Source organism: Gadus morhua, chromosome 12 (genome assembly GCF_902167405.1).
Source record: "Gadus morhua chromosome 12, gadMor3.0, whole genome shotgun sequence".
In the NCBI taxonomy this organism is placed as follows: Eukaryota; Metazoa; Chordata; class Actinopteri; order Gadiformes; family Gadidae; genus Gadus; species Gadus morhua.
In genome coordinates, this window is record NC_044059.1 from 24671629 (window position 1) to 24693370 (window position 21742).

Below are 21742 nucleotides of genomic sequence, written 5' to 3' on the forward strand. Positions count from 1 at the left end.
TTCCCAACGTTTTTCACGCATCTTCAGAAGTCCTTAAATACCACCTGGTCTTTGTCTCGTCACGGGAGGGATTGGATCCAGTGTGATGCTGAGCCAGAATCCCCCTTTGAGAAATAATTGATGAGGAAACCCTTTTGTGCGCGCGTGCCTGTGTGTGTTCATTTGCGATGTGTGTGTGTGTGTGTGTGTGTGTGCTCGCGTGTCGATGTGCGTGTGTTTGTGCACGTAACCATGAGACCAATAAGGTTGTGTAAGAGAGTGTTTTTGTTGCACAGAGAATGATGGGGGGGGGGGGGGACTCTGGGATTCACGCACCGTTCCACATGCTCCTCCTGCTACGGTTGTCAGGAGACCCCCGCAGAACATGATATCTGGGCGGCTGCCCACTGCCCACGCACTACCGCCGAGCGTCGTACTACAGGCTCTGCTGCCGTCTGCCCTCATCAGTACCACAACACCAGCACGTGGTCTGTTGCTAGGAAACTGATAGCGTTACTATTAAAAACAGAGAAATAGTTTTCACTTTACATTTTCATCGAGGATGCGTGTGGTAAATACTGTAGGTCCCCTGATACTTGCATTGTATACAACGATTTGATATCTTCCCATATCTTTTTAGGTTAAGGGTTCTGATTGATGATTCACATTAATACAAACCTCATTTCAATTTATTGTCCAACGGATACATTGAAAATATCTGCAATTTGAACATCATCATATTGAATCATAGCTTTTGAGCTATTCAAACAGGTAAACATTTGAACAATAAAACATTTAGAAAAGTCGTTCACAAAAGAGATTAATAGTTGTTGTTTTTTCCTCTGGACGCGATTGAATAATTACAATATCCGGCCATAGATCATACATGGCCCATGCCTCCCACACTATGGCAGTGGTAGTTGTGTTGCCATAGCGATGCAATCTGCTCCCCTACTCTATAACCCTTCGGTTCTCGGTTGGAACCAGAAAGCAGGCTTCACAAACAGCCTGCGTAAATACATAACATTACCACTATATGTGTTGTGAAATATGAAAACCCAGATGGAAAATACATCATTATGATATGCTGCCAGCAACATAATTTCACAGTCACAGACATTTTTATTATTGATGATTATTCTTAGGCTTTATGATACAGTTATGTTTTGAACCCCTTTTTTGTTATCAATTTCCGTCTTGTTTGTTTTGCACATATTTTAGACGTTATTTCAAATGCGTTAGGACTTTTGATGACTTCTTTATGAAGAACCTCAACTCGTGTTGCGGGCCTATCCACAGCCTCTGGTTCCGGGGAAACGGCAACATAGTTGCAACGAATGTCCGTCGCTCGTGATGAGTTGGAGTGAGAGAGGGGTCTGCTGCGTCTGGTGGTGGGGTCACAGATACGTGTGTCCCGGGAGAACTCCACACTATACCCCTACGCAAGAGAAGACAAGGCGAGTTGTCATAGCAATGACCGCAGTTTAACTGGCTCCGTAAACCTTTGTTTTTAATATTTTTTCATTTCGATTTCTCTTACACCTTCTCATCTCCTCCTCCTCTTCCCCCTCCTGATCCTAGAAGTTCCAGGTTCCTCGCAAGAACCTGGGGAAGAAGGGATGCCAATATGCATATATCCCACAAAGAAATTAAAAGATACCACCAACTTCTATAAAATATATAATTGTATATTCCCCAAATAGGCTATTCGTTTAATTAAACATGCAGCGTTAAATGGTGATTCATGGATAGTTGTGTATTATTCTAATTATCCTGTTAGTTCTTTCACGCTTCTAAAGGCAGCAGGTGGCTTGTTTCCGTGCAGAAAGGCTCCTCAACCTCTCCTACTCCTACGCAGACCTAGCCGTGCATCTTGCAGGCGCTTTTCCTGCGTAGCCGGGGGAGGGGTAGGGGGGGGGGGGGGGGTCTCAGAAAAAAACCCGCGATGTCTTATCCAGTAAACGAGAAAAGAAAGTCTAAGATATACACGATTAGTGGAAAGAATCGTTCGTGTTGTTTGAGCGGAGATAGAGGGAACGTCTTGGATTAGGTATGGCTGTGCGTAAAGCTGATGCCTTTCTTTCACTAATTGTTTTAATGTAACTCTTAATTGGCGATGGTTATTGGATAACGTTTTTCTCTTTCATATATTATTATTAATAACAACATATGTCATGTATCTTTAAAGGTAGTGGTCACAAATTAGATTGGTTAAACTTAATTCCATATGTTTGATGCATATTATTTGCAATTCTTTTTTAGGTTGCCGGAAAACACCTGTCGATCCTGTCGAAGAGCGTCGATCCTTTCAAAGAGCGTAAATCCTGCCGATCAACGTCAATTCAAACCGCTTGAGAGGAGCAGGGTACCCTTTTTTCATTTATTACATTTTTAGTAGACGGACTTGGGTCGACCCTCGGTTTTCTTATCTTACCGGGTAGTGGATGTTAACTTATTTCATTGTCTTATGCGATTATGAGTAAGAATCGATGTAGGCAACGGCGCTTATTCAATCGAAACTTTAGACGCATGTTGATGATAGGATTTGAGGGATGAGTGGGGTTTTAACCCTAGGCTTTTGATAATTAATTTCTAGTTATGTGATTATGTAAGGTGAGCAGAAAACAGCAACTCATTTAATTGTCTCTTCGACATAGAAAATACATTACCATTCCCATTTACATTCAATTTGAAGATTACAAGCATTAATACCTGTTATAGTACAATATTCCATTTTAATATTAACATAGGATTGTATATAAGTAAAGCATGAATACTGTGTGTGTGTGTGTGTGTGTGTGTGTGTGTGTGTGTGTGTGTGTGTGTGTGTGTGTGTGTGTGTGTGTGTGTGTGTGCGCGAGCGTGCGTGTGTATGTGTGTGTAGTCAGAGTGCACGTGGTGCAGCTACACTGTGGTGTGAGAATGTCAGCCAGCAGGAGGGCAGAAGTCTTTTCATGTCTATGTGCTTATGAAAGCAACAGAGTGAGATATCTGCTCACTCTGGCCATAAGGCCACACACACATGCACACGCACAAACACACAAACACACACCTCCCCTGAATCCCTTTGACCACTCCATAGACCTCACACTGTAGACTGACAGGGATTTTAAACGGAGTGTTCAAGAAACGCTGTGAACCATGAGTGGTGAGTATATATATCCAATTGTTTACTTTATGCTTAGGAAGCAAACTACACTGTTAGCTGCTTAGGGTTGCCAGCTGTTACTGACTGTTTTGAAGGTGATTGAAAAAGCCAAAAGTAACGTAAACATATATCAGAATAGAAACTAGAAGTATATTTTGTCATAAGTGGTATAAAAAGTATTGAGTGTGAACTTTTTATGGGTCAGGGGTTTTATGTATTTTTTTAAGGGGCTTTATGGGTTTTGGAAATCATTGTGGCTTTTTATGAAGGGAATGTACTGAATAGAATTTTTGTGTTCAGATGTGCAATTTTACCACCTAATTTTCTAGGAAATCCTTCTCATATCATTTTGCGTCTTTGAATTCAAAGTGGCAGTGCCTTGTGAGATGCAGCAGCCTTAACCTTAACTTTATCCCTGCTGCACAACTATCCTCCACTCAGCCCCCCAGATTAATGTCCCGTGCTCCCTCTCTGAACTGCTTCTGCTGGCCTTGATCACATTGTGGTCAAGATGTCCTGGAGCAAAGCATGGTGAGATGGTTGAGACCTTTCCATGTCATCTGTGGCAAGGAGATGCGTGATGAGTGCGATTACTCATGATCTGCTTTGATTGTTTGAAATGACAACATCAATTCATTACATTGACACATTTTTCTTTTGTCTTTGCCAATCTCAACCCCAAACTAATTTCCATAGCTATATTTTCTATGTTGAATCAATACAATATATCTTATCTTTGTTGTCATGAATACAACCTGTGCCATCTGTCTAGGGACACTGGTTCTCCCCCATCTGGCCCTGCTGATTCATGAAGCTTTAATGTCCAACTGCTGGGAGACTGAAGCAGGGGACAGGAGACCACGACCCCCCCAGGCTGCTAATCTGCACCGTAATCTGTTTATGGAGCCATGCAGCATGTAGAATTACATGATAGAAATGTAGAAAGATGCAAATATGGTCAACTAAGAAATTAATGTTCAGTTGCTGGATGTTTCCCATTTGGGAAAACAAATGCTGTATCATTTTAGATTCATCCAGATTGACCAATGGACTGTGAATTTCTAATTTGAAAGCGTGGCTTTATGTATAATCCTGTTTGAGTGGTTTGTCCACATTCTTTATCATTATTATTTAATCAGTCAAAGTCAAAACCTTGACAGCAGGTTTTTTTCCTAAGAGCATTGAATTCCAAAAATGAGCATTTTACTATATCCTAGGATGGCAATACAATTCTAAAAGGCGACATTAACTCTTTGAGAGAAAACTCTGGGAGTTTTGAAATAATCCCAGTAATTCACAGAAATCATCGAAGAAAATCAATACAACACAAGACAATACTATACAACACAATACAACCCAATAATCAGTGAACACTGACAACAGTAGGAGTAGCTTGGCTGTTCTTCTGCCACCGATCCCAAACTGAATCACGGGTCGGGTCATCTGGGGTCATCCCCACAGCCCACTCATCAATGGCAGCTCCACATTGTACGAAGGTCGAGATTCACCTCAGAACAATGGAAAAAACACAATCGATTGAAAAGAGCTGCACAAGGATAAACAGGCCATCTCCATGGACTAGATATAAGCATAGTTATTATGTGTGGAGGTGGAGTAACACTGAATAATGGTTCTTGAGTTGATGGGGGAGTTTTATTAGGATGTCGTAGGTGTGTAAAGCAGCGTTTAAAACGCCTTACAATTACAACTGGGTGCATTAGCTGTGGTGAGAGCACGGGGGTAGTAGAGCGGCAAACAAGAGTGTACCTCTGGTTAACATTGTTTTGGAGAGGACAGAAGAGGACCACATCCAGCACAAATCTTTTTATTTAACTTGAAATAGATCAAGGTAAGAAGTTAATTTTATCTGATGTGTCGCTTGACCACAGCAATCAAGTGTCTTGTTGGATGGAGCTTGACCACAGCAATCAAGTGTCTTGTCTGAAGGATGGATGTCCTGATTGGAGTGTTTCTGTGGTGCTGGAGAAAGGTCGCTGCAGACTCCCAGATTTGTTGAATTAGTTCCACAGTAATGCGATTACACCATGGCCGATTACAACATGCATCGGTTTAATGGTTCACCCCTCATTTCACCAACGAATCCCACGAGACGTGTGATGACTGATCCCTGTTTTCCTTGCAGGTCCCCTGTTCCGATTTGTTTTGTCATGAAAGCTGGTTTACTCCTTTTTATCCAATTGTTATAATACCAAGTCCTGTAAAATATGTAGCATAGGTTGTTTGATTTGAATGCGTTTTTTCATTTGACTTAACAACTTATGAGACTTTTAAGCACTTTGAGTCTGCCTCGTGTATGAAAAGTGCTATATAAATAAAGTTGCCTTGCATTGCCTTAACTTCTTAAGAAGCATGCACTGTAGAACTCGGAGCCCGTCTGAAACATCTTTAAATCTGACACTGTGTGTCAGATTTGAAGATGGTTCGGATGGGCTCCGAGTTCTACTGCTCGACTCTGCCTTGAGAGATTACTCTCATGTCTGGCCTTATGGAGCCATTTCTAAACACTCCCGATCTGACGAGCCCTCTGCATTTTAATCAACACTTCATATTGAAACCCATTGAGTCAGCCAGAAGGCACACTTCATTTACATCAGCATACAAAATGGTTCTCTTTGAAAATCAGACCGAGTTTTTGGGCCCTGTATTCACAAACCTTGGTTTGGAGTGGCAGAGTCGAGCCGTCTCGGAAAAATGACACTCTTGAACAAATTCATGAAAAGCAAACCTTGAATACAGAACTAACTTACTATTAGTATTGTAGTCATTTAGCCGACACTTTTATCAGCAGTAACTGAATTCAGAGACACCGGTTAAAAAGAAGCAATTTGGGGGGGTAGACATCTAGCTCTAAGACCCACTGCGCACAAATCTCTATCTAGAACTTAAAAATAATCACTTTTCTGTCCATCACCAAATTCCTCCCTTCGCATAACTACTACTACTACTACTATTGAAACTACTCTCTCTTTTCCAATCTACCTCTCTCCATCTCTCGCTTTCCCCAAACTCCATCTCTCTCTCTCTCTCTCTCTCTCTCTCTCTCTCTCTCTCTCTCTCTCTCTCTCTCTCTCTCTCTCTCTCTCTCTCTCTCTCTCTCTCTCTCCCCTCCATATCTTTCTCTCTCTCTCTCTCTCCCTCTCTCTCTCTCTCTCTCTCTCTCTCTCTCTCTCTCTCTCTCTCTCTCCCACTCCCTCTCTCTCTCTCTCTCTCTCTCTCCCTCTCTCCCTCCCCCTCCCCATCTAGTTTCCCACGAGACCTGCCTGCTGGACCAGGTGTTGGGTCTGATTATAAACGAGAAGCCCTCGACCAGCGCCTCGCTCTTTCTGCACGAAGACGCCGACAGGCCCCCCCGGGCGGAGAGAGGAGGTCGCGGAGGAGGAGGAGGAGGAGTAGCAGGAGGCGTGCGGAGCCGCGTGCGCAGGGCCATGGAGAGGAGAGGCAGCCGGCTGAAGGGGAGGATGGGCTCCGTCACCCGGGAGGGCGTGAGGAGCTTCTTCAGGAGGAACCTCTTTGTGCTGTTCACCGTGGCCGCCGTGGCACTGGGTCAGTGGTAGTGGTGGGGGTGGGGGTGGGGGTTGTGTTGGAGGTGGTTAAGGACGTGGAGATGGTTGAGATGGTTGGGGTGGTGTGGATGGGGTTTTTACTATAGGTTAAAGGGGGAGAGGTTTGGTGATGGTGTTGACGATGTGGTCGTGGTGAACAAATTATTGAATTCTGAAATGATCAATTGGTTTGGGGAATGTTTTTCTTATGCCTTTTTGTATCTGTTTGGTTGTGTGTGTGTGTGTGTGTGTGTGTGCGTGTGTCTGTGTACGTCTGTGTGTCTGCGTGTGTGTGTGTGCGTCTGTGTTTCTGTGTGTGTGTGTGTGTGTGTGTGTGTGTGTAGGTGTGCTGCTGGGCTTCGCCCTGCGTCCCCACAACCTGTCCCTGAGGGCCGTTAAGTACTTCTCCTTCCCCGGGGAGCTGCTGATGAGGATGTTACAGATGCTGGTGTTGCCTCTCATCATCTCCAGTCTGGTGACAGGTACACACACACAAACACACACACACACACACACACACACACACAGTTTTTTTCGATTAATTTGAATGAGATTTTACAGCTAACCTCATATTTATGATTGTAACATGGCATCAAATCAACTCAATGCATCTGTTTGTTAACTTCACGCCCCGTCTGCTTCTGTGAGACCAGGCATCTCCTCTCTGGACAGCAAGGCGTCGGGGAAGATGGGCGTGCGGGCCGTGGTCTACTACATGGTCACCACCCTGATCGCCGTCTTCATCGGCATCGTCATGGTGATGATCATCAGGCCGGGGAAGGGCAGCCGGGACAGCCTCATGGCGGCCGGCGGGAACATAGAGCCGGTGCAGGCTGCCGACGCCTTCCTGGACCTCATCAGGTAACACAGCCCGGGGACACGCCCACAAAGCAAAGGATTCTGGGTAGTTGCTTTGAGAGTCTGGAAACACCAGATGAGGGAGGTATATATATACACAGGGTGATATATGTTGATATAAGATCAAATAGATGAGATCGGATCAGATTTGGATGCATATCCTATTTATCGATTGTGTTTGAGATCCAGCTATTAACATCTCCAGTAATTCAAGTCCTTCATCGAGTCATTGTGTACACTTTCAGGAACATGTTTCCACCAAACCTGGTGGAGGCCTGCTTCAAACAGGTGAGATTGTTCGCTTCTCAATCACAACATTTTTCAAATACTATTCAATAGAAATAATATTCATTGATTTATTAATTTGATTGTTTGCTTGCTTTGCTTTGTTTGTTTGATTTTTTTCTGGAAACTTTGGTCTGAATTGCCTTTATTGTTCAACAGTTATCATGTCACCATACAGCCACCAAGTTCATCTGTTGTGTCTGCATGTACCGATTTTGAACTTCAAATCTAAAAAATGACCGGCGTTGTTCCCTTGTGATCCCCGGCAGTATAAAACCATGTACAAGAAGACGGTGAGCATTAGGAATGTGACTGTGGCGCTGAACCTCACTGACTCCCTCAACGTCAGCGAGTCTGCCCTCAGCGTCAACCTTAGCAGGGTCATGCACACCATCCAGGTGGGGAAACGACTTCACTCAAACACTGAGATGTTCATGGCAAGCTTTGAAGAACATTTTAAAAGTGACATATTGTACCACCAGCCGTGAGTGTTTTACCCCATTACAAGCCGTTTCGAAAATCTGCCTCTTCACACATCACAAGTGGCCGTGTCCGCCTAGATGTGTGCTGGATAGATGAGCAACGTTTGCTACATTGCGCTTGGTATGACTTGAAATGGCTAATCACACTCACACCTGCTGGTATAATATTTCACCTTTAAATGGAATCCTCATTCTAATGAGGATACAAAATAAAAATATCCTGCAAAGATAAAGAATAAGCTTCCAAATAGGTCTGGCTACAATCCAAAGAGCATCTTTTAATCTCTTGGTTCATCGTCGACAATAAACACATGAGGCATATCGGTCGTGTTCTCTACGTTCCTCGTCTCAATCCTCTCCACGAGCGTCTCAATCCTTCCCTCAAAGCTTCCCCCCCTGGCTCTCCCCCGTTGGCAGGAGACGGTGGTGGAGATGGTGCCGGTGTCGGGCTCCTCCAACGGCGTGAACGCCCTGGGCATGGTGGTGTTCTCCGTCTGCCTGGGCCTGGTCATGGGCAGCATGAAGCAGCAGGGCCAGGCTCTCAGGGACTTCTTCGACAGCCTCAACGAAGCCATCATGAGGCTGGTGGCCGTCATCATCTGGTCAGCCGGAGCCTCCGCGTGCACACGCATACACACACACGCACGCACGCATGCATGCACACACACACACACACACGCGTACACTCACACACACAAACACACAAACACACACAGCGTTAACTATTTAATGTAATGCCAGGTTATAGCAGCTACAATACTTAATGTTATGTAATCAAATAGTTACCAATAGTTACCCGAGAGAGAGAGAGAGAGAGAGAGAGAGAGAGAGAGAGAGAGAGAGAGAAGAGAGAGAGAGAGAGAGAGAGAGAGAGAGAGGGGGGGGGGGGGGGGGGAGAGAGGGGGAGGGAGGGAGGGAGGGAGGGAGGGATGGATGGATGGAGTAGTTTATTTATCCACAAAGGAAAATGTAAGTGTTGCAGCAGCAATTCAAAAACACCAATCAAGCACCCCGGGAGGTAGGTTCAACACCTTTATAACCGAACATCCTGTCCCCGGATCCCCCCCCCCCCCCCCCCCCCTCCCTCCCACCAGGTACGCCCCGGTGGGCATCCTGTTCCTGATCGCGGGGAAGATCGTGGAGATGAAGGACCTGGTGCAGATGGGGGGCCAGCTGGGCATGTACACCCTCACCGTGATCCTGGGGCTCCTGATCCACGGCCTGGTGGTGCTGCCCCTGCTTTACTTCCTGGTGACCCGCAAGAACCCCTTCAGCTTCATCGGGGGCCTCCTCCAGGCCCTCATCACGGCCCTGGGCACCTCGTCCAGGCGAGTCGACCAGGGAGCCATTTTGGGGTTTTTTTCGCTCCGAAAATGGCGATCAGTGTCTTTTTGTGTTATGTTTGTTGACACTACATTTTGTTCGTATGAGTTGTCTGTTGCGTCTAGTTGCGAAGGTGAGCGAGAGTAGATTTTTGTTTGGGTTGTCCGCTTTTGGGATGCAACACAAAGTGCGTTGAATAAACCGAGCATTGAGGTCAGAGAGATCCACTCTATAAGGAGGCAAAGGGGGCTGCAGAAGTACACCAACGCACTGAAATACTCTATTGTGTTACCTGTGATTAGTATGGTGGTCTCCTTGCCTTCCTTTATCCCAAAGCCCATTTTTCATCGTCACAAACGGCCCGAATGCTGAGCGCTCTCTTTAGGGAAAGGAAAGGAAGGGAAAGAAGGAAAGAAAGGAGTCTCCTTGGGAATAATGGTGGGTTACCATCATGATTCCTTCCTATAGCTTATACAGACAGGGGGCGGATCCCCTCTCTGCCCAGAGCAAGAAGGCCGAGGGGTTCTTGCTCAGGGAGCAGGAGCCGGGGTTCGAACCGGCAACCTTCCGATTACCAGCCAACCCGCTCTTCCTCCTGAGCTCCTGCCGCCCTTTAACTCAGTTCATCTCCCTTTAGCTCCCTTTAACTTACCGATGTTTTTCCACTTTCTAACTCCACCTCTTCTGTTTCGCCCACTTCAGCTCAGCCACCCTGCCCATCACCTTCCGCTGTCTGGAGGAGAACAACCGCGTGGACAAGCGGGTGACGCGCTTCGTCCTCCCAGTGGGGGCCACCATCAACATGGACGGCACCGCCCTCTACGAGGCCGTGGCGGCCATCTTCATCGCCCAGGTCAACAACATGGACCTCAACTTTGGACAGATCCTCACCATCAGGTAGGCTGGGCGAAGCTCCCTCTTTTACACCCACATAACAAGTGATTTAAAATCGAAATGAATTCTATTCAATTTAAATGAATTGAATTCAATTTAAATGAATTTAATGAAAAAAATTGTGTGTTTACTTGTCATGTCTGTGAATGAAATAAGCAATGCACAGCATATATATCATATATATCCTGTAAAATACATTTGAACCAGTTCAATTAAAACATTTACCTAGTTTTTCTTTATTTTACTAATGGCTGCCACTGCCGTTTGAAAATATCAACAGTGATCAGGAAGGGGGCCCTTTATGATATACTAAATGAATGGTTGGCTTGATGCAAATATATAATAAAATGCAAATATATGGCATAATGCCCCGAATGGGTCTAGATTAGAAGACCGAGAACTGACTTGTTGTTGCAGTAGTTTGACTGCTACTGATAGCGCTGCCCTTAATGCTCCGTGCTGGTGGTTCATCGCATCCATTTAATGACGGTGACCAACACCGTGTCCCTCCCACTCAGTATCACGGCAACCGCTGCCAGCATCGGAGCAGCAGGCATCCCCCAGGCTGGGCTGGTTACCATGGTGATTGTATTGACTTCGGTGGGGCTGCCCACAGACGACATCACGCTCATCATCGCCGTGGACTGGTTCCTGTGAGTTCCCAGCTCCATGGGAACGGGTCCTGTTTCGTTGCTTTAACTATCCTGTGGATGGCCTTAAATAGGATGCTGTACTTAAACTATCCTTTGAATGAGTTTAGACCTCCTGTTTATTTCTTTACATGTACCGTGTAGGACTTTAAATAGCCCATGTCATGCTTGAAATATCCCATTTAATCATTTCAACATCCCAAATATTACTTTTCGTATAATTTGTATTACCCCCCCCCCCCCCTCCCTCTCTCTCTCTCTCTCTCTCTCTCTCTCTCTCTCTCTCTCTCTCTCTCTCTCTCTCTCTCTCTCTCTCTCTCTCTCTCTCTCTCTCTCTCTCTCTCTCTCTCTCTCTCTCTCCCTCCCTCCCCCCCTCCTCCTCCCCCTCCTCCCTCAGGGACCGTCTGAGGACCACCACCAACGTGCTGGGCGACTCCCTGGGGGCGGGCATCGTGGAGCACCTGTCCCGCTCCGAGCTGCTGGGCCAGGACGCCGAGCGGGGCACCTCGGTCCTGGAGGAGACCGAGAAGCCCTACCAGCTCATCTGCCAGGAGAACGACTCGGTGAAGCTCCACAACAGCGAGACCCCCATGTGATCCCCCTCGCCCACGCCCATCTGTCAGCTCCCTCTGCCGCCCCCTGCAGGAGCAGGCTGGGTACTGCAGGAGCAGGCTGGGACCGCGCGGCCGTCTCTCCCTGTGTGTGGCGGGGCGTGGTGTGGGGCGGCCAGAGACCTGGGCTCTGGAGGTAAAGTATGTCTTTGTGTTCATTGGCAAACTCGAAAGCCAAAGTATGAGGTTCGTTCCCAAGGGTGAAAACTACAAAAGATAACACTCACAAAGAAATGTTGTTTGTTATTTTGTGCTCTGCTTGCAGAGCTAAGTTCACAAAATGTCCTTCTTCCAATAACCAAAAGATGATGTTCTGAATAATTGCCCTTCCCACTCTGAAATGTGTGGGAAAAATTCAGGTTGTTAAAACAAATTACTTTGAACTCTGGGAAATTATCTAAAAGGTTCATGCCAGGACAGTTCATTCATTCAACTTGTTTGTTTGGTCTATGTGGAAGTCCATAAATCTTTGTAATTAATGTATTAATGCATGGTGTCTGTTATTCATATACCTCTGCATAAAACATTGCAATTAATGTGTATTGCGATTGTTATTATTATACCTCTGCATAATGCTTTGTAATTCATTTGTATGGTGATTGTTATTCATATGCCCCTGCATTAAGCTTTGTAATTCAATTGTACGGTGAAGTTATTCATATTCCAGACAAGATCATTAATAAGAGTAATACTGGTATTTAATATTTTTTCTAAATTCTAGCACTATACCTTAGTGCTAGTAAATAACCATACAACCTTCTATTGAACATGTGTTTCCTTCCAATTTGGTTGAATTTGTTGCATGGCCTTTTATCGAAATAAAATACTCATTCAATCATATTAGCATACACTCAAGTCCACTACCTCTAATGTGTCTCTGATGTGCGTTTTGGCAACCTGATACAAACCAAGACCCTTCAGCACAATGTCACTATTTTCTCTTAGATATTATGAATTAACTTGATTTTAAACGATTCTGAACCCTATTCAGATGCTTGTTCTTTGTCTCTGTAGTGTTTGGCAGAGTTTTCTTTACTGTATGGCTTTGTTTTGTTTTAATTCTGGGGTTGAGTAGTACTATATTTTTGGAATAATGTCAAAAATCTATTGATTACTGATTATTTATATTGTATTTTTTGGTTATGTTGTTCACTGATGTTTGATTTGTTTTTGTTTCCAGTTCACTATGGAAATAGACATTTGTTATTTCCACCTTCTTTTTATATATTTTTAATATCTTGATGTTTTTAAAGAGAAATATTGTTTTGCTGAACTTTGAGTTCATTTATTCATTTAAAGGTTGTTTTTTTTGTTTCAGTATGTATATGTCACCTTAACAGTAAATGATTGTTGATTAACTATTGTATTCCAGAGTATGGACAGACACTTGACTTTATACTTATAACAGTATTTTAAATTGGGTTTCAATGTTTTGACTAGGAAAATAAATGACAAGTGATTGAATGTTTTGCGAAATGGCTACTTTGAAAATAGTAAGAAATTGCTTAATGTTTTTATTAGTTTGTGTTAAGATCATATAAAAAAAAAATGCATTATAGTGTGGAAACTAGAATTGAAAGGCTAAATGTCAAAAGTAAGAAAGTATAATCCTTGTTTCTAAGTAGGAGAATTTTGTTTTTGAGGCTGGATATTAAAATATGTTATTACTTTTTAAATACTCTATTTTGCTGGGCATCTTAAATGTATTTGCTTTGATGTAACTAATAAAGGTCTCAGGAATGGACATATCATTATCTGTATTTTGTGTGTATGTGTGTTCGTGTTCTCTGGAATCCAGATGTATTTTGAATATGAAAATTGCTACATCTAGTGGAAGGCAGTATCATGGCTTGTATAGTTTCATCAATGATGACATTATGTTATGACACAATAGCTGTAAGTCGGGAGCACATGATTCCACTTCATTTGAAAGGCTATTTTAGAACTCTAATGTTAATGTTCTGCATTGACCTAAATTCATTAACTTTGAAAGTATGTTCAGAAAACTCCAATTGTATTGTCAAAAATAATTTAATTGATATCTGGGTATTTTCAAATAGGCTCCATAGATGTGTAAGTGCCTACTCATTCAATCCCCCCACCCCTCAAACACACACACACACACACACACACACACACACACACACACACACACACACACACACACACACACACACACACACACACACACACACACGAGTAACACACTGTTACTCAAATTATATAAGCGAGAAAAGACAGTAAATACACTTAAACAACGGGTCGTTTCAGATAAATTTATAAAAGAGATCACTTGAAATACTTTCATCTTTTTTTTGTGGTTGTAACATACAGTGCATCTTTCTACAACAACATGGTAACAGAAATGATTGGGTCGTCTATGCTTCACTGTAACGTCCAGGACACGTGGCAAAGATTTGAATGGAAATACTTGGCAAATACTTTGGCATAGTTACGGTAAGATAAACAGTCAGTGTCAAAAACAATCTCCATCCGCTGATACATATCAAAACCTCTGAGGGACGCCATCTGGCGCCCTTTACAAAGACAAACTGGGAGGCCAGGTATTTATTCATATAACAGTCTGCAACATCCACTGAGTGGGCAAAAAAGATCGGGAACGATTTCTCATTTCTTGTGAGTCTGGCCATCGAGGTGAATCCATGAAGAAAGAACACATGTGATACTTTATTGCTTCGTACCTGCCGGTTTGAGTCTTTTTTAGTCTATTTTTGCCGCCATGACAGCGAAATGACAGTGGAGATGGGTGATGAGTTCACACTATTGACACGTGGATTGTGCAAAAAGCGCAGGCTAATATTAGAAAGACGTTCCCGGTGTTTTTCACACCCTTGACAAACGGCAATTGACTCAGTCTACTGAGTATGGTTTCTCTTACAAATGACTTAAAGATATACAAGTCACACAAGTCAGCATGTATCTCACTGCTGTACTTCACTACTAGCACTGAACGTCTCATTGTTATAATGGACGTTTTCTGTCACTCCTACAGTAGGCTATTGTAACACGTCTGCTGATAAATATAGCAGTCCCTTTGATGAAAAGAGGCGTGCTCTACGATTGTAGCCCATATACAAAACAATTCAGCCACTAGTAGATGTTATAATAGTAGTAGACTAGAGACCTTCAGGCAGACCAGGGCAATATAGCACTAGTGCGTATGATATGTTTCGGATATATTCAACACGATAGTGGCAATGTTGGTTAGCTTATCTGCTAAAGAAAACACGCCATATTTGAAGCAGTTCAAACTATGTATTCAGAGTTAACTTTGTGGAAATATTTTTTTATTTTTTGTTGTTGAACCTATCTGAAGCGATTATAGCTACTATGTAGGCCTACTGCTGCCCGGGTCTGTAGGGGTAAAGGGAGAGAGAGAGAGAGAGAGAGACACACACACAAGACAACAGGGGAGGCCCCAAAACGCCGCCCGGCTACGGTGACCAGTCGTTGAAAAGGTTTACTTGGCCTGTGAAGAAGAGGTATACGTTTGTGACAGACTCATTTATGCGTCCTATTTACATGATTTCAGTTGGGCGGGATGTGGGATCAGGCACATGCTGATGTTCAGCCACTGTACGCTAGGAAACGTATACGCATAGATGAAGGTCCCACACCCTCAAACAATGATCAGCGCGTACAGACTTCAGAGTAAGAGCGGAATCTTACCTATAACTACAAATGTTTTCTTGTTTCCTCTCATTCCACATCAAAAGTCGCCCAGTTATTCTTCTTGTCCTAGTAAACCATAAAAAATTCCATAATTATCAAGTGGAATTACTTTTCAGTAAATCTCTGGTTCTGTCTTTCACTTTCAAATTTAACGACCAGCAATGTAAAGCACAAAAAGTTTTAAATACACACAAAGCAAATAAATTGATTGATGTATTTAGCAACAAAAAGTATGCTGAAGTTACAGTCTGATACGGACATCACAATGACAACATCAATATTGACATCATATCGATGACATCACATCATTTCATCGATTTCTAAATAAACATTGACCAGCATATTAGTTAAGTTATTCAAGGGACAATCAATCTACAAATGCGGCCCCAATGCCAAAAGCACAGTACTGGATCCAACGCTCCTTTCACGCCGCTTTCCAAGTATTAAAGGTCCCATATTATACCCCCAGGTGTGAGTGTGATGAGCCATTACAAGCCGTTTTCAAAATCTGCCTCTAGAGACATCACAAGTGGGCGTGTCCACAGAGATGTGTGCTGGATAGATCAATCTTCCTACCTAGTGGACTCTTGCAAACCCTGCTCATCTATCCGTCATACGTCGCTTGTAATAATGGCTAATCACACTCTCACCTACTGGTGTATTATGGGACCTTTAACACACGAGACATCGTCATACTGCAAAAAAACACAGGACAGGAGCCTACCTCTGCCATGACGGGCAGGTTGTCGTGAGGGATGAGCCACATGGTACGGCGGGTCTTGCTCCTCTGCCTCTGAAGGAGCTTCCTCAGCAGCCTCTTCACCTTGCGGTCGCTGGGATCCGCGCACTTCACGGCCTTCTTGGTGTACAGACTGTGAGTCGAGCGGAAGGGACAAAGAGACACATCCAGTCACGTACCGCTGCTGCCGACGCAATTGGGCAATCACAGCCGCTTGATCACATTTTTTGGGGGGGTGCAGTGGAAATATCTATCGTAAGGCACAACCATGGCTTATCCTTATCTCTCCATAATGGTCACTCCCCATCACCTTTGTGAGAGGGAGAAAAGGAATACCATATACTTTTGTATTTACCGACCACGATGTGAACGTTTCCCTATAAGACTCATGTATACATTGAATGTATTCCTGGTAACTTTGCTGCCTGTATCTTCCCATGATCATTCTCCAAAATGAATGTTCCTATGCTGTGAACTCTTTGAATCACTGAGGAGGGTTGTGTTTGTTGGTTGGTTGGTTTGCTGCTGGGCTTTGTTCAGGGATACCAGAACACAGAAGAATGTCAGAGGAATTAGAACCACATCCCATCCTCTTGCAGAACATGCTGCCAGGTTGAGGCTGCTGCTGCTACATGGGCACTGGAGGAGAGGCGCACAGCACATAAGAGTCTCACACAGCCTCCTTCATACTAACGGTAACCCCTTTGTTATAACCCAGATAAACACAAAGACATTTAGGTTCTCACAATGGGCCAGAATCAGATTGTCTCCACTGACAAGCTCATGTAATGCAAGGCAGCCCACTGTTTTCATTTTTTTCCCCCCTCCTTAATTCAACCCTGCTGTTCTGACAGACTGAATCAAAGCAGCAAAGTTCAGCTGGCTTTAAAAGGTAATTGTCCTTGTTTTATATTCTTTTTTGTTTTTCACCATGTGCTTGTTATCCCTGCATATTTCCCTCCCCGCTTCCCGGGCCATTACGTCTAAGAGCGCTGCCATGACAACAACGTGACCTGGACCGGACTACAATGCATGTGAGGGAGCCCAGCTCTTAACAAGACGCATACTTTTCCCCCGATGCGTGCACTACTTGAGCGTGCACTGCGGGAGCGACAGCAGCGTGAGGGAGGGAGGGAAGGGGGGGGGGGGATTGTGGGGGGGGAATTGTTGGAATACTTGCATGATGGCTTGTATGCTGCAGTCGGGCCCGTCCGTCTGCACCTCGAAGCGGATCACGTCCTTGGTGCGTACCTTGCCCTGCGAGTACAGCATGCAGCACTGGACGTCCCGCTGCATCTGCACCCCTTTACCTGCCATGGGGAGGGGGGCAGGGGACAGAGGGTCAGTGATTTGAAGGGACAGGGGACAGGAAGTCAGTGATTTGAAGGGACAGAGACAGAGAGTCGGTACAGAGTTGTGGGGGCGGGGGGACAAGGGATAGAGACAGAGAGTCAATGATTTGCGTGGGACAGAGACAGAGAGTCAATGATTTTGGGGGGACAGGGGACAGAGACAGAGGGGCGGTGATTGGGAGGTTGCGGGGGGGGGGGGGGGGGGGGGGGGAGCTGTGTGTGCAGAGTAATGGCAAGAAAACACAAACAAGAAACCCACATAAGGTCTCAGTGGGTGAACACAGACCCTGATAAGCGGGAGAGAGGGAGCGATGGAGAGATTAGAGTGTACCATACATTGAACTGGTCCTAGCATGCTCAGCGAAATGTGTTGCTCCTCTACTGTACTGTGTTATCTTCAACAGGGGTTGTGGTGCCTTGTAACGTGTGTTCGTTCACAACAAAAAAATACACAAAATGACCATTTACCTTTGTACAAACATAACCAAGTGGTATAACACTGTAAGGCCATGTTATATGTCATTATGTCACTCCACGTATTACCTAAACTGCTGAAGTTAGTGTACTGCTAGTAACACAGGTAACCAAGGCCTGTCTTTGTAGCTTTTGTTCACAGCAAACCTCCTGGACAAACACACGCACGCAGGCACACACAGGTTCTTTCTTCTTTCACACTCTCTCTCTCTCTCTCTCTCTCTCTCTCTCTCTCTCTCTCTCTCTCTCTCTCTCTCTCTCTCTCTCTCTCTCTCTCTCTCTCTCTCTCTCTCTCTCTCTCTCTCTCTCTCTCTTTCTCTCTATCTCTCTCTGTCACAAACCACATAGACACACACACACACACACACACACACACACACACACACACACACACACACACACACACAGAGACACACACACAGGAACACAGAAGAATGTCAAAGGAATTAGAACCACATCTCATCATTCTACAAAACATGCTGCCACGCCAGCGGGGGAAGAGGAGAGAGAGAGCAAGAGAGAGAGAGAGAGAGAGAGAGAGAGAGAGAGAGAGAGAGAGAGAGAGAGAGAGAGAGAGAGAGAGAGAGAGAGAGAGAGAGAGAGAGAGAGAGAGAGAGAGAGAGAGAGAGAGAGAGAGAGAGAGAGAGAGAGAGAGAGAGAGAGAGAGCAAGAGAGAGACAGAGAGAGAGAGAGAGAGAGAGAGAGAGATATCAATCATTTTTTTCTTCCAACACACTGTTGAAACAAAACAAAGCTGCAGGACTGGGAAGGCTCACAACAGGAACGCTGTCAAATGACCCTTTTGGACCAACCACGGTTCAAACATTTGGCAACACGTTTCCTACACCACATTACGGAACACCACAGAAGCTCAAACACATCGCAGTACATGAACGTCGCACAGCACTTGAATTCTGTCCCTTTCTAATTCTTGCTCACTGTTTACATCCATCTCTTCCTGGCTATGAGGCTGTTGCTATAGCCCCCCTCCTCTCGCTCACCCTCTCTCTCCTCCCTCTCCTCTCCCTCTCTCTCTCACCTTCCTCTTTTCACTTCGCCATCACTCTGCCGCTACCCGGCCCACCTGCAGCGTGCATCCATGTGCACGCACACACACACACGTACACACAAACACGCATGCATGCACAAACGCACACACAGAAAACCGCTCTCACACACACACGCAACGCGTGCGGCTGTGTCCTACCTTCGACGGACGACAGCAGGGCAACAGTCAGAGAGATAACAGTCAGCGCCTGCAGCACGAACATGATAGAGGCTGGCAGAGAAGGAGGGGAGAAGAGGAGAAGACAGGGAATGAGGATAATCTACTGTCATCTCTTCCTCTATGGCTGCCTCTCTTATAGCACTCCCTCCCTCTTTTCATTCCTCCCTCCCTCCCTCCCTCCCTCACCAACTCACTCTCTCACTGACTCTCTCACCCACTGCCACTCTTCCTCAGTCTCAGTGTCCCTCGCTCTTTCTCTCGCCCACTCCCTCCCCACTGCCACTTTGATGTCATTATGGCTTCTATACCTCCTATTCACCCCCTTCTTTGCCACTTTCTCCCTGCTCTCACCTCGCTCTCCTTTCAGCTCTACTTTGGTCCCATATACGTGCCCTGTCTGGGCCACTCATCTATAAAGCAAGCACCTATGACAATAAGATAATGTGATATTGTATAAACATTGAATCCTAATATAATTTGTCATTCCCGTTTGCGTACTTTTTTCAAGCCTTAAACAGTTTTCGTTCCCAGGGCAGCCTGGATCGAGGGGTGTGGATTATAATAGGTGTCTCCAACAATGTGGGGTGGAAAGAGATTTGTACAATTGTTTTCATTCTGCCCCTTGGCTCTCTTTCATCTCTAACCACAGATTGCATTCCTGAGTCAATGCTCTCCCACATATCAATCCAATAGCCCTAAAGTAGGACTTTCTATGCCAGGAAAGATTTTTCGAACGCTAGGCGGGTTTGACACAAATCACACCAGAAGTATTAATGTTCTCCTTTTAGATCTTTTGCTGGAGTTTTCAAAAAGTATGCTAAACTCTTGTTTTAAAAAAAACAACTGGATTGGATCAACGAACACAGTTTCAACCACATAAGTTATGCGTTGTAATGTTAAATGCACTTGTGATTCTGTATTATTTATGATCTGTCTTTTAAACAGAATCTTTAATATGATGAATAATAAAGTTATTAATTAACTTGCAATTACAGGGCATAAAGCCATTGGTTCATCACAGGTTTTAACTGTCTGGCACTAGCCTGCAAATGGTGACATTGTCAGAAAGCCTGTTCAAAATTATTATACGCTATCTGTGAAACATCTCTGTCTATTGAAATAAGCCTTACAAACCTTAGACTGCATTCTCACATTACAAACACATGATATAAGCCAACTTGCTATTGGAACTACCCAAGGCGAGACAGGTGCACTGACAGTAACAAAGCTTACATTTTACCTTTTGCGAATATCATGCTTGGTTAATGGTTGGATATTTGGTGGAAAACCTTAAATATTTGTAAGACAATGCTTCACTGTAATCCGCTATGTGACTCGGCTGTACGTACGGGCATAGGCTTACATACCTGACCACTGGAAGTGAAAATATGCAGCCAGTGTACCAAGGGGGTGAGGTCGCGATGAAAGTAAGTGCGTGTGTGTGTGTGTGTGTTTTTGTGTGTGTTTTTGTGTGTGTGTGCGTGCGTGTGTGCGTGTCAGGGTTGAGGGGTATTCAGTGTTGGAATTTGACCCTTAAGAAATCAGGTTGGAATCCCTCAGCTGCATAAACATACCTTTCACATGACTGCAGGTCTGCTCCTGAGCCAGATACATTTCCTGCATATCTCTTCAGCGATTAAGAAACATCTTGTTAAAGTATAGTCTTCCACTGCAAGTATTTCACTGCCCGTTCAGAAAATAAGCAGCAGGGGCAAAGAAAAAGAAAGATGTGAGTGTGTGTGTGTGTGTGTGTGTGTGTGTTTGTGTGTTTGAGTGTGAATGTGTGTGTGTGTGTGCGTATGTATGTTTATGGGAGTTTGTGAGCATCATTCATTCATAGGATGGTCTTCTCCATGAAGCCAGGGCCTCCTAGAGATGTTTGAGGGCTGTCTGCTGGCCTGCTGGCCCATGGGGGGGGGGGGGGGGGGGGGGGGGGGGGGAATTAAGCAGACAAGACGCGTTTAGATTTCCGACCATTCTCCTGTTGAAGATGTTCTGTTCGGCAGAATTTTTGGAAAAACAAGGAAATAATAGGAACATTGGCAAATTACTTTGACCAAATAATGGCTGTGTGATTTACAATCAGTCCAGTGCCAACTGTGTATAAAACAAAGTTGAGCCTGACTGCATGTCTAGTTTGAAACGCATACTTAATGAATCTGTAACACACCATTTGGACACATTCAAGGCATAGGAATAAAGCCACACACTATTATTTAAGCATACTATGCTTTCAGCACCACAAACGAGAGCCATCAATCTAGGCAAGTCCTGATTTATGGTTACCGGTCCGGACAATAGAAGGGAGAGAACCTCTCTCCGACTTCACATGGGATTTCCCAAGTGGAATGTCTATATTGACTGTGGGAATGAAGCGATGTCCATCCCAGCAACATGTGATTATATTTTATTAGAGAGGAGAGGTATTCCATGTTTCTCTGTGCCAGTCAAGCATTCTTCTGC

At 44.6% G+C, this 21742-nt stretch overlaps 2 protein-coding genes across 5 annotated transcripts; one reads left to right on the top strand and one right to left on the bottom strand.

Annotated features, from left to right (window-relative positions):
- The first annotated feature begins 1910 nt into the window (after positions 1 to 1910).
- slc1a6 (solute carrier family 1 member 6) lies at positions 1911 to 13541 on the top strand. Of its 4 annotated transcripts, none has more exons than XM_030371753.1 (12): positions 1911 to 2037; positions 2242 to 2344; positions 6392 to 6691; positions 7035 to 7172; positions 7344 to 7551; positions 7794 to 7836; positions 8103 to 8231; positions 8733 to 8917; positions 9410 to 9643; positions 10341 to 10535; positions 11051 to 11185; positions 11580 to 13541. In XM_030371753.1, the coding sequence occupies exons 3-12, from the start codon at positions 6574 to 6576 to the stop codon at positions 11776 to 11778; spliced, it is 1584 nt and encodes a 527-aa protein (XP_030227613.1). In that variant the 5' UTR covers positions 1911 to 2037; positions 2242 to 2344; positions 6392 to 6573; the 3' UTR covers positions 11779 to 13541. The 4 variants fall into 4 exon arrangements, with proteins under 4 accessions (XP_030227613.1, XP_030227612.1, XP_030227611.1 ...); XM_030371752.1 differs by having other exon boundaries at positions 1911 to 2029; XM_030371751.1 differs by lacking the exons at positions 1911 to 2037; positions 2242 to 2344 and adding an exon at positions 2362 to 3127.
- A 514-nt stretch (positions 13542 to 14055) lies between these two features.
- ccl44 (chemokine (C-C motif) ligand 44) lies at positions 14056 to 19433 on the bottom strand. Its single transcript, XM_030371755.1, has 5 exons — positions 19259 to 19433; positions 17406 to 17535; positions 16211 to 16358; positions 15484 to 15552; positions 14056 to 15283 (listed from the first exon to the last, which is right to left on the bottom strand). The coding sequence occupies exons 1-4, from the start codon at positions 19320 to 19322 to the stop codon at positions 15514 to 15516; spliced, it is 381 nt and encodes a 126-aa protein (XP_030227615.1). The 5' UTR covers positions 19323 to 19433; the 3' UTR covers positions 14056 to 15283; positions 15484 to 15513.
- Positions 19434 to 21742: the final 2309 nt, after the last annotated feature.